The sequence below is a fragment of the Oryctolagus cuniculus genome, chromosome 11 (assembly GCF_051225735.1).
Source record: "Oryctolagus cuniculus isolate XC-2025 breed Fujian yellow rabbit chromosome 11, ASM5122573v1, whole genome shotgun sequence".
In the NCBI taxonomy this organism is placed as follows: Eukaryota; Metazoa; Chordata; class Mammalia; order Lagomorpha; family Leporidae; genus Oryctolagus; species Oryctolagus cuniculus.
The window spans coordinates 11047584-11060243 of NC_142877.1; the positions used below are offsets into that span (position 1 = coordinate 11047584).

At 60.5% G+C, this 12660-nt stretch overlaps 1 protein-coding gene across 3 annotated transcripts in view; it reads left to right on the forward strand.

Moving 5' to 3' along the window:
* The first annotated feature begins 396 nt into the window (after nt 1–396).
* Nucleotides 397–12660, forward strand: part of PTGIS (prostaglandin I2 synthase) — a 38148-nt gene continuing 25884 nt past the window's right edge. Inside the window, exons 1-3 of one of the 3 annotated variants that reach the window (XM_051844936.3) lie at nt 397–733; nt 9107–9230; nt 10559–10737. In XM_051844936.3, the coding sequence (XP_051700896.2) occupies nt 654–733; nt 9107–9230; nt 10559–10737 (383 nt within the window). In that variant the 5' untranslated portion in view covers nt 397–653. Of the gene's footprint in view, nt 734–1228; nt 1250–1888; nt 2091–9106; nt 9231–10558; nt 10738–12660 lie in introns of those variants that run through there. The other 2 variants (XM_070051711.2, XM_051844937.3) reach the window with 2 other exon arrangements.

Below are 12660 nucleotides of genomic sequence, written 5' to 3' on the forward strand. Positions count from 1 at the left end.
AAAGGCGGCGCCACCCCGGAGCCTGGCCCGGGCCTCCCAGCTGCCAGCCCGGCCGGCCGTCGGCAGCGCCTGGGGGTGCCCCTTTGCGGAGTCTCGGGCACCGGCCCCGGCCCTCCGGGCGCAAGGGTGGCGAAGCTGTGGAGCTGAGGATGCGGGGCCGCGACGCGTCCCGAGCGGCCAAGGCAGCCCAGAAACGGTGCCCTCCCAACCAGGCCACCCCGCCCAGCCCAGCCCGACGTCTCCAACGAGCCTGGGGTGGGGGCTGGGAGCGGGAGCGTGGAGTCCGTCCAGGTGGACGTGGGGGGAAAAGCCCCTCCCTCCTTGCTCCTCCCCCTCCCCTCCCCGCCCCCGCATTTCCTCTCTGCCCCGCCAGCTGCCCCCTCCGTCTCCCCTCCGCCCCAGCGCCCCCTGCCCTGCCACATCCCTCGCTTTCCCCTCCGACTCCCCGCCCGCCCTCCGGCCCACATTTTCCGTTTCGGCAGGAGCTGCGGGGCCCGGGGTCTGCAGGGGTGCGGCCGGCCGAGCCCTGGGAACCTCGGAGGGGCGGGGCGGAGGGGCGGGCGGGGGCGGGGCGCGGGCGGGGCGCAGGGGGTTACCTGGGGGCGCGCAGCCCCGCCGCGCAGCCCCGCGCCGCCGCCGGGGCCGAAGCTGCCATGACCTGGGCGGTGTTCCTCGGCCTGCTGGCCGCGCTGTCGCTGCTGCTGCTGCTGCTTCTGGGCCGCCGGCGCGCGCGGTGAGTGCCCCTGCCCGGGCCCCCCATCCAGCGGAGGGGGCTGTGCCGGGCTGCCCTGCCTGCGAGGCCCAGGAGGGGAAGGGGCGGCGCGGGGAGGTGTGGGTCGGTGCCCTTGGATGGGGAGCTGGTGCAGGGACGGCGCGCGCGACCGTCAGTCTTCAGGTGGGGCGGCCCCTACCCAGTCGGGGTCGAGCCCTCTGCGGAGGCCTTGCCGCCCACCCCATTTCACAGGCTGGAGAGTTGAGGCCGGAGTCGGTGGAGGCCCTGGGTGCGCTTCTGCGGGATTTCTGCGCGAGGCAGAGCCACGTGGCTCAGCCTCCGGCCGGGAGGCAGGGAGCAGCAGGTCTTTGGTAAACAGGTTTTTAAAAATAACTTGGAATTGTGCGAGGAGTAACTGACTTCCTTCGAATTCAAACAAATACGAGTCCTGTTGGGGTTAAGAGGAAGGCTCTCCAGATGGGTCCTAGCCCTCCCCTCTTCCCTGGATGGAACTTTCCATATTACGTATATATATGTGTAAGTATGTATATGTATACTTTATTTTAGATTACTTTGGGACTTACGGAAAAGTTGCAGAGTTGGTATAAAGAGTTCCTGAATTCCTCTCGCCCCTTTCCTGGGTTGTTAACGTCCTGGAGCGCTGTGCCGTGTTTGTCACGCTTGGGAACAGCCTGTCCGTTATGGTAGTGGGACCTCAAACTTTTTTGGGATTTCATCAGTTTCCCATCGATATCTTCTTTCTGCTCCAGGAGCCGATCCAGGCTTCCCACACTCTGTTCTGTCCCCCCAGCTGTTTTTAAAATTACTCTTCGATCCTAGACATGGGCCTGTGGATAACGGAGGGAGGGAGGGAGGGAGGGAGAAAGGGAGAGGGAGAGAGAGAGAGAGAGAGAGGGAAAGGGAGAGGGAGAGAACATTCGAGTGTCTGAAATTTCTGGACACATTGGGAACTTTTCATTTCTAAACACCGTGTCAGTTGAGTTTTGACAGTAAGCTCGCTGTGCGTTTCTGCAACCGACACACGGCTTTTCGGTGAAATTTAAAGCCGTGCGTTCCATCACTGACTCCAAGAGAAGGCAGGCGGCCAGGAGTGTGTCCCGCGAGGGAGCGAGGGAGCGGGCGATCTCTCTGAGGTTGTCAGCCGTCCTGGATGCTCCGCAGGGGGCCGCGTGCCAGGTCTCGGTTCTGAGGGCCGTGCCCGGGTCTGCATGGGGCACTCCGGGGTGACAGCCCGCAATCCGGGGAAATCGCAGGCTCCTCTGTCCTCCTTTTGCTGTTGTCCCTGTGGATGCCTTTCCGGTTGTCTCCAGTGTTCCTGCTGTTTCCCGCCGGGTGTGGTGGGCTGCACCTTTGTTGGGTGAGTGGGGGCAGCCGAGAGCTGGGTACACGTAGTCCAGGAGGCAGGGTCCTGGGACCCGGAATTGGTGGCATGTGGAGACCCCAGCCTGCAGAAACACGGACAGGTTGAGAAACCACTTCTGCCTCCGTCTCCTCGTGTTTAAATGGGGTCATGTTGACAGTGGTACTGCGGACAGACTTCGGGCTTAGCAGGAGGGCTGGGTTAATGTCATTTTGGCTACTTGGCGCTGTCGGTCTGGGGACTCAAGTGAGTGCCTTGGGAGGGTCAGCAGGTGGCTGTTGGGGACAACTGTGGCCTGGGAGGGGCTTCTGCCGGCTCGGGGGACTCCATGGGGACCCCACTGTAGGCCCCTAACCTCAGCTTCTTTTCCCAGCTCAGCTGGGGCCTCTGTTGCTGCGTTTCACGGAGGAGGAAGCGAAGGCTTAGGAAAGCCAAGCGGCTCGCTCAGCGTCTGCTGGACTAAAACTCTGAGCTTCAAGAGTTGTTTGTTTGTTTGTTTGTTTGTTTTAAGATTTATTTATTCAAAAGATGGATGGGGGCGTAGGAGGAGAGAGAGAGAAATCTTTCATCTGCTGGTTCACGCCCCCAAATGGCCACAACAGCCAGAGCTAGGCCAAAGCTAAGGAGCCTGGAGCTCCATCCGGGTCTCCCACGTGGATGGCAGGGACCCAAGCACGTGGGCCATCCTCCGTTGCTTTCCCAGCTGCATTAGTAGGGAGCTGGATCGAAGTGGAGTAGCCGGGACTTGAACCTGCGCTCCTGTATGGGACGCCGGCATCACAGGTGGTGGCCTAACTCATTTCACCACCTCTACGGCCCCAGTAAGAATTTTTAATTCACAGACAAAGTGAATCCTCACTCTTCACACGCGTTGCACTGATGATTGAACACTCAAAAGTCATAGAAGCATTTGGTGTTAGACAGGAAGAGATTCCGGGGCAAGCTGAAGATTGTCAGGGAAAGAGGAACAATCGTGTTGGAGAGAGGCGGGTGGCGCCTGTGCCGTGTGCACTCGGATCCAGGGTTTGGGTGGAGGCAAGCAAGGATTCCCACTCCGGGACTCAGTCCTTTTCCCTGACCACGCCTGCGGTGAGGTCGTGGCTTCCAGCGCGTGGCCGGGGCTTGAAAAGGTTAAGTGACTTTCCCAAGGTCACGCAGGAATTATCCCACACATAGCCAGCTCCGCAGCTCCGGCTGTCCCAGCAGAACACACTGTTTCCCTCTGGGCAGTTCTGTTGCTACCTCCAACATTAAAAACGTAAATGTTGTTAAGCTAAGAAAAATGTCGCCTGTACAGGAAAGGAGAGGGGACACTCGTCTGAGAACCTCCGTGTTCCCAAATGCTGACCTGACAGTCGTTACCACTGCGTTCAAAGTCAAGAGGTCTTCTTTCACTTCTGGGTATGACAGAGTGCTTGTCGAAGAACCCCTGGTTCTTCCTGTATCCGTTCCTAGTCCAAACTCAAGATTCTACAGTTACGGCAACTTTCCCAGGCCAGTTCTGCAACCGAGTGTTTTCCCTGGGGCGAGGGTGGTGGGCTGACCTCGGCGCCGTGGAAGTAATATTGGCTGAATGTGAGCTAGAAGCATGCTTCTCTCTTCCTGGGCCTCCGTTTCCCTATCTGTGCTCAGACGTGGCCCGCGGAGCTGGTCACCTGGCTGAGTGCCTCTCTCTTCCTCACTGGGCGTGAGTGGCAGGTGCAGGGGCACTGACAGAGGTATCCTGGGTGGAGACCCCTTTCCTGGGGGCCAGAGTCCAAAGTGGCAGTGAGTAAGCGTTCCTGGGGCTCCAGGACTGGGGTGGACCCCTGCCTGGCACTGCGAATCCGTCTCACTGGGACAGGCCCTAAGCAGAGGTTGCTGACAGCTGGCCACAGCAGGCTTCAGCCCCGGCTGGGCTTGGTCTGTGCCACACAGGACAAGGGCAGAAAGCTGGGGGATCCCGCATCAGGAATTTCCGGCTTCTTCTAGCCCTCTCTAAACCTTGCCACAGCCCCCTCTGTCACAGGAAGGGAGAGACCCAGGCTGGCGCCGCGGGCGGTGAAGGCATTCGCCAGCAGTCAGAAACAGGGAGCGGAGTGAGAGTCATTAAAATCCCCTGCCAGGGAGCAGCAGGTGGGCAGGCCGGCGGGACGCTGATGATGCTGCTGTGAGGAGTCTAATCCAGGAGGCAGATGTCGGAGGCGTGGGAAAGCCTGCAGCCCCTAGTCCATGGAGGGCGGAGCCCCGGAGGCCCTGGGGAAGGATGGGGAGAGTGGGCTGGGCTGGGCTCAGGAGGCCCCAGCACAGACCCCGTGCGCCGGCAGCGCTGATGATGCCCGCCTCTGCTCCTCGCCGGGCTGCAGGTGCTTAGCCTGCGTTGGCTCCCTTAGCCCTCTCAGCAACTCTGGGAGGTCCCTACTGCTCACTGAGCACCGGCTGTATACAGGGTTCCTTTATCTACGGGTCAGGCCCTGCATCCCGGCAGGGACATGGGCTGATACCCCGTCTCTGCCTCCCGCCCTGGGTCTGCACAGTGGATGGTGGGAGGGAGACAGGGCAGGTGGCAGGGCTGGCCGTGCTGTCTGTGAGTGAGGAAAGGGTGCTTGTGAGAGGAACCCATGCCCTGGGACTAAACTCCAGGGGAGACGCCGAGCCCTCATGGGCAGGTGACAGCAGGAGCTGGGGATGGGAGGGTCAGGCCCTCGGCTGGCAGAGCCCCAGGTCAGTGAGAGTGTCGGGCTAGAAATAGAGCCTCCCTCTCCCGCTGGCCCCAGCTCAGTCTCCTTGGAATGTGTGTTGGGGGGGAAGCTGTGAGCCACATCAGGGGCAGGCGCCCGGCTCCCAGCTTCCTGCCTTTGTTGGCGCCTCCTCAGGACTCTCGTGGGGAAAGAGGAAAGCTGCCAGAAATAACACCCACTCCTGGGGATAAAGGGCAGGGAAAGGAAGCCCCTCCCTGCCCAGGCCGGTGGCAGGCCCCGCTGAAGCCCCGTCAAAGTCCCCTGGCTCTGTTCCCCCACCTGCCAAGCGCGGATGGAACGCGTCCACTTGGGGAGACTTAGGGCCGGGGCAGCGTCCGGAGCTGCCTGGATTAAAAACCCCGAAAGGCAAAGGACTTCGCCCCCACCCCCCACAAAGCCCCAGTTTCAGCCATTGTGCAGTGGGCCTGGCAGTAACAGCTCCTTCCTCGGAAGGTTCAGGGAGGTCACTGCTTAGTGCGGTGCCTCCGCACAGTCAGGGCTCCCTGGGTGTCAGCCATCACTGCCGACAAGGGGACATTTGGAAAACGCCAGCAGAGTGCCAGATGTGTAGTTGGCACTCGATCAGTGGCACCCAGGAGCTCATGGGTGCAGCCTCCCAGCTGCTCGGGGCCAGGTACTCTGCGAAGTGCTTGGCCACCCCCTCCGTCCCTGCTGCAGCCCGGTGCAGACAGGAAACTGAAGCATGGAGAGACGAGTCACACAGCCATAACCACCAGGCCCTCCTGCCTCTTAGTAAGAAATCGCTGCTCCCTGCCCAGCCTCCGGGGCTCTGGTCGGGGCTGGCCGGAGCCTGGCGCCCCCAGGCACGCAGGCTGTCCCCTCCGCACGCCGCCACCGCCATGCTCTGCCGTTAGGACAGGTGGTGCCTCCAGGAGACGCCGCCTTCACCTGGAGCTCCAGGATATGAAGCCAAGGAGGAGCCCTGGCAGGCAGCTCTCCTCCTCCAGACCTCCTCTTCGAGCCCGGGGCTCCGCGGCAGCCTGGGCACTGGCGGCTGCAGGAGGCTCGCCTTCAGCCTGGCCCTGCAGCCTGGCCATCCTCTCTCAGCCTGGCCTCGCCACCTGCCCTGGCTCATGCTGGGTGGGACCAGACCAAGGGAGCGGGAGGCGGTGAGGGGAGGGGGAGAGAAGGAGGAAGAGAAGTTAGTGCTGGGTGGGGAACGGAAGCCCCTGGTTGTTGTAGAAGCCCGGCCTGGCTCACTGGGGGCGTGGCCTGTGATCCCCCTCCAAGTAACTGCTCTGCTGATGTTCCCAGCGCCCCCCCCCTCCCCGCCCAACTCCCTTCTCCAAACTCGCCCCTCCCTGTCTCACATCACCCTTCTGTTTTCTGCGGTGAGCTAGAGTTCACATACCAAAAAGTTCACCCTTCTGGGGCCGGCGTTAAGCTACTGCCTGCAATGCTGGCATCCCATAGGGACGCTGGTTTGTGTCCCGGCTGCCCCACTGCCAACCCAGCTCCCTGCTAATGCACCTGGGAAGGCAGTGGAAGACGGCCCAAGTGCCTGGGCCCCTGCACCCACGTGGGAGACCCGGATGGAATTCCAGGCTCCTGATTTCAACCTTGCCTAGCCTCAGTCATGGCAGGCATGTGGGGAGTGAACCAGTGGGTGGAAGACCTCTCTCTGTCTCTCCCTCTCTCTCCATAACTTTGCCTTTCAAATCAATTTTTTTTTAATTCACTGTTTTAGAGCGTGCAGTGCAGTAGTTTTTTTAATATATTCACAGGGTTGTGTAACCATCGCCACTCTCATTCCAGAATATTTTCATCATCTAAAAAGGAGTTCTGTACCAGGGGCACTCCCTGTCCATCACCCCCCGCCCCCGCCCTGCATCCGCTCACCCCCTCCCTCCTGGCTGTTCTGTACGAAAGAAACACACGCCCTCTGCGTCTGGCTTCCATCACTTGGCTTCCTGTTCTGAGGGTTCGGGCATGTGGGACTCAGTGTTCATTCATTTTTATGAGCAAGTGGTGCTCCGTGGCGTGGAGGTACCGCACCCTGCGTCCCCCTCCCTCGGGGGCGGGCCCGGGGTTAGTCCTCCTTCCAGCTCCCGCCGCGGCTGCTGGCTGCTGCGTGTTTGCGATTCTTTGGCATGGGTGCCGGCTCGGATCATAACCCCAGGCTGCTCTTAGAGCTGCGGCCACCCTGCTGCCGTGCAAGCCGCCGGCGGTGCCCGGGCTCCCGCTGCTCCACCTCCTTGCCAACACGCTTTGCTTTTCTCTGTTCAGAATTGTCGCCATTGCTGTGGCCACCCTGGTGGGTGCCTCGGCGCCTCATTGTGGTTTTCATTTGCATTTTCCCAGGGACTGATGGCTGGAGCAGCTCCCTGTGGGCTTCCTGGCCATTCTTGTCTCTGCTTTGGAGAATCGGCTGTTCAGATTCTTCCTTTCTTTTCTTTTCTTTTTTTTTTTTTGACAGAGTGGACAGTGAGAGAGAGAGACAGAGAGAAAGGTCTTCCTTTGCGGTTGGTCCACCCTCCAATGGTCACCGCGGCCGGCATGCTGCGACCGGCACACCGTGCTGATCTGAAGGCAGGAGCCAGGTGCTTCTCCTGGTCTCCCATGGGGTGCAGGGCCCAAGCACTTGGGCCATCCTCCACTGCACTCCCGGGCCACAGCAGAGAGCTGGCCTGGAAGAGGGGCAACCGGGACAGAATCCAGCACCCCGACCGGGACTAGAACCCGGTGTGCCGGCGCCACAGGCGGAGGATTAGCCTAGTGAGCCGCGGCGCCAGCAGCTGTTCAGATCCTTTGTGTGTCTTTAACTTGGGATGTTCGCTCAGTGTTGAGCTGGGTCTCCTCTGTGGTTCCTCATCGTGGTTCTCACTCCGACAGGGTTTATGCTTTGTTTGCTCTTTTTGAATTCAAAATTTATTTAATTTATTTGAAAGGCAGAGTTACAGAGAGCTAGGGGGAGAGAGAGAGAGAGCGAGCTTCCATCTGCTGGTTCATCTAGAAGCTGAAGCCAGGAGCCAGGAGCTTCATCCAGGTCTCCCACGGGGGTGCAGGGGCCCAGGCCTGGGGCCATCCTCTGTTGCTTTCCAAGGCGCATCATCAGGGAGCTGAATCAGAAGTGGAGCAGCCGCAACTTAAGCTAGTGCCCGTAAGGGATGCCGGAGCTGCGGGCGGCTTAACCTGCTGTGTCACAGCGCCGGCCCCTTTTTGCTTTTCTGTCTGTCTTCTCTCCCACGTGGGCAGTTGTTCCCTGCTGTGTTTCCAGCACCTGGAGCAGGTCTGCTTCATTGCTCATGTTTAGTGAGTGAGTGAATTCAGAGTGAGAAGACACGTGACGATCCACTCATTCATTCATTCGGCAGACGGATGCCCGTGGCTCTGACAACTCTAAGGCTACAATATGGGTCTCAGGGTGGGTACTTGGGGCTTAAGTCGCTACTTGGAACCCCCAGAATGACTGGTCCGAATCCCATCCTGGCCACCCCACTTCTGATCCAGCTTCCTGCCAGTGTACACACAGGGAAGTAGCCGGTGATGGCTCAGATACTTGGGCCCCGTCACCCACGTGGGAGACCCGGATGGAGTTGCTGGCCCAGCCCTGGCTGTTGGGGGGTATTTGGCAATGAACCAGCAGATGAAAGACTTTGTCTTTCTGCATTCCAAATAAAATGAAAATAAGGTGTTTTTTTTTAAAGATTTATTTATTTATTTGAAAGACAGAGTTACAGAGGGCCAGAGAGAGAGAGAGAGAGAGAGAGAGAGAGGTCTTCCATCCTCTGGTTCACTCCCCAAATGGCCACAACAGCTGGAGCTGGGCTGATCCAAAGTCAGGAGTCAGGAGGTTCTTCTGGGTCTTCCATGTGGGTGCAGAGGCCCAAGCACTTGGGCCACCTTTCACTGCTTTCCCAGGCCATAGCAGAGAGCTGGATCGGAAGTGGAGCAACCAGGACTCAAACCGGTGCCGATATGGGATGCTGGACTGCAGACGGCAGCTTTACCCACTAGGCCACAGCACCAGCCCCCAAAATAAAGTTTTTAAGACCTTGGATTTAGGGACCTCCAGGGGGTCCACCATGGGCACCAGCCCTGCAAAATTATGAGGCCCGTTTATGGTCCCTGCCGCAGCTCTCGTCAGCACACAGCCCCTCCCTCATTGGCACCCTTGTTGGGTGCTTGCTGCTCTGTAACAAGCCAGCACCCAGCAGGACTCTCTCCCTCCCGACCCGCGGCTCTCTGCCCACGGGGGGGCTGCGTCCGTGGCCTCCCCCCCCCGCCGCCGCCCCGCCCAATGGAATGGTGACGGGGCCGTGGCTTCTGCAGGCGACCCGGAGAGCCGCCTCTGGACCTGGGCAGCATTCCCTGGTTGGGCCACGCCCTGGAGTTCGGGAAGGATGCGGCCGGCTTCCTGGCGAGGATGAAGCAGAAACACGGGGACATCTTCACGGTACGTGCGCCTGGGCCCCGGCGGGAGGGGCGGGAGCAGCTGGGTGCGCCCTGGGAAAGCCACGCCTTCCCGGCCGCCCTCCGCCCGCGCGCCAGCCCGCGCCCTCTGCACCCCTCGTCCGCTGGACCTCCCGCGCTTGTCTGGCGTCCCCTCCCTCCCACGTCCACCGTCTCTTCCTGGCTCAAGCGGTGCGTGCAGTGCCTGTCCAGCACTGGGACCTCCGTTCTGTGCCTCCCCATCCCTCCCACCTGCCCAGCACCCATCTACCCCTCCAACAGCCACTCCGCTGCCTCTGTGTGCAGTGTCTACCCAGCATCCTCAGCGTTCCTTCCTGTCTTCCGTGTCTGTCACCCCTGCATCCACCTGACCCAACATCCGCCTGTTCACCCGTGATCCATCTCCTATCCCTCTGTCCACCCAGATCCAATGAGTCTTTCCCCACTCCTGCGCCCTGTGTCCGCCCAACCTTTATCCGTATTTTCACTCTCTACCAACTTCCATTCTTCCTTCTGTACATCTGTCCGTCTGTTCCTCAGATGGACACTCGACTGTTGATACACTCAAAGCTGATGTCTGCCCACCCCACTGACATTTATATCTCTGTGCATCCCTTCAACATCCAAACACCATCACCCACCTGCCCATGAATCTGCCGCCTCCCGTGCACCCAGACGCATCCTGCAGTTGACTTGCCCTGTACCACTCGGTTCTCTGCCATCCACGTGCTCCACGCCCGTTCACACGCCGGTTTCCAGACAACTCCCAGTCCCCCAGTCATCTCTCTTTGCATCCAACGTAGATTCACTGGTCTATCTTTCCACTTCTCCATGCATCTAACCTTCTACCCACAAGCGTTTACCGGTAGCCAATTTTCTCCCTCTCCCCTCCCTCCCCCCTTCCCCTCCCTCTTTCCTTCCCTCCCTCCCCCTTCCTCCCCTTCCCTCTTATCCTCCTCCCCCCTCCCTCCCCCTCCTTCCCCCCTTCGTCCCCTTCTTCTCCCTCCCTCCCTCTTCCTCTCATCCATCCACCCATCAGTCCGTCCACTGACACTCACCTTCCCAACACTGTGCTCCCATCTGTCCGTCCATCCATCTGCTGCCTCCTGCAGCCAGGTTCTGTCCTGGATGCTGGATGACCCTAGTGGGGCCTGTGGTTTTGTAAAGCAGGGAGCTCCAGGCCCGGCTTTGCCACTCCTCAGCGTGGGGTCGCCCTCGAGGCTCCCTGTCTTAGCTCTGATGGGTGAGTGGTGTGGTCCCTGCTTTCCCACGGTGAGCCTGGCCGCCGGCAGCGCTGTCGTCTGTGGTGAAGTTGCTCTCTCCGTCCCGCAGGTGCTGCTGGGGGGCAGGTACGTCACGGTCCTCCTAGACCCGCACTCCTACGACGCCGTGGTGTGGGAGTCGCGCGCCAAGCTGGACTTCCACGCCTACGCCCTCTTCCTCATGGAGCGGATTTTCGATGTGCAGCTGCCTCACTACAGCCCCAGCGATGAGAAGGCCAGGATGAGGCCGTGAGTGCGGGGATGGCCCCGGGGGAGGGGCTCCGGCCCTGGGCGCTCCTGCTCGCCTCCACAGCAAACCACACGGAAGCCCCAACACCCAAGAACACATCCCTGGTTTCAGCACGGGCAGATGGATGAGAGTTTCAGTGTGAGCAGACACAGGTTCAGATCCCGGCTCCGCCACTTCCGCTTTGTGGCTCTGGGCCTGTTTCCCTGCCTGTGGGATGAAGGAGGACGACTGGAGATGGCTCTTCTGAGTCCGTCCTCGGGGCCGGGCGCCACGTGTTCTCTGTCAGCCTTCCCGGCTCTGGCGGTGCCTATCAGCTGGCCCCATCCCGCCGCCAGGGCTGCCCTCGGCCAGCGGCCCCTGAATTGTCAGCCGGGAGCAGTGAGGGCTGGTGCTGGGCGCAGCCGTGAGGCCCTACCTGGGACACCGCCCCTGCATCAGGAGCCTGGGTTCCAGCCTGCACTCGGCTTCCCACCCAGCTTCCTGCTGCTGTGCTGGGGCGGGGGCAGCGGGAGACCACCCACCTGGGAGACCTGGGAGTTCTGGGGCTCAGCCTGGCTCAGCCCCGCTGCTGCAGGCGTTTGGGGAGTGAATGGAGTGAATGGAAGATCTCCCTCCTTCTCTGTCTCTCCCTTTCTCTCTCCGTAACTCCGCCTTTCAAATAAATATTTTTCCTAAAAGTGACTTAAAAAGGCGGAGACGTGTGAGCACATTTGCTGCATTCAGCAGAGGCCGTCCTGGGGGCCGGGACTGCAGCGCTGTCCTGGCCAGGTGTCTGACAGCGCACTTGCTTTGCTTTTCAAAGATTTATTTCCTTATTTGAAAGGCAGAGTGAGAGAGGGAGAGAGAGAGAGAGAGAGATCTTCCGTCAGCTGGCTCATTCCCCAAATGCCCACAATGGCCAGGTCTGGGCCAGGCAGAAGCCAGGAGCCCGGGACTCCATCCTGGTCTCCCACATGGGTGGCAGGGACCAAGCACTCGGGCCATCCTCCCCTGCGTTCCCAGGTGCGTTGCAGGGAGCTGGATTGGAAGTGGAACCTTCCAGTAACTGGAACCTGTGCTCCAATGTGGGCTGCTGGCATCACGAGGCGACAGCTTAACCCACTGTGCCGCCGCGCCGGGCCCGACAGGCACTTTCAGACCCGAGGATGGGCCTCAAGAGATGAGCATTTGTTTCCTTAGACTGCAGAAGCGGAAGCTGAGGCCCACTGCTGTGAATGACAGGGGTGGGAACGGACCCCATGGCCCCTTCCCCTCTGCCTGAGACCCTGGGACCCGGGGCCAGGAGGAACAGCCTCCAGGAGCCAGGATCGAGATGTCCATGCTGGTCCCGTGGCCGGAACCTCTCTTGCAGAATGGTGAAAGCCAAGGCCAGCACTGTGGGGCGGACACCGAAGGGTGCTGATGGCCCGGCTGCCCTGGCCGGTGGGTCAGTGGCCAGCAGTGTTTCTGAGCCTGAATGTCCTGGCGCCCCCACCCCAGGGGAACCCTGGGGTCCCTGTAACAACAGGAGTCCCCGGTTCACTGCCTCCCCCTCCCCCGCCCCCGGGATGATCTGCGTGTCCTCACGAGCCAGTGTGGGGGGTTCTGGACATTTTGAGCTCTGTTGTCTCCAGTGAGGACTGGTGCGTGGGGTGGGGTAAGCAGAGTGGTGGGCCAGGGTCAGTCCCAATGCCTGCCCCTGTTTTTGGAGCGCTTACAATGTGCGAAGCCCGTCACGCGCATGATTTCACGTGGACCATGGCTCTTATTTTTCCAACAACATTTGGCTTGAACATCCCAAAGCCCGTATTACCTGGAAGCTCAAGCACCCGTCTGCGGGATTTCCTCAGGGAGTATCCAAGCCTCCAGGGATTTATGGTCTACAGGGACCCATCCTACTCCCAAACAGCAGGTGGCGACAGAGAGCTGGAGCGCCTGGCTGG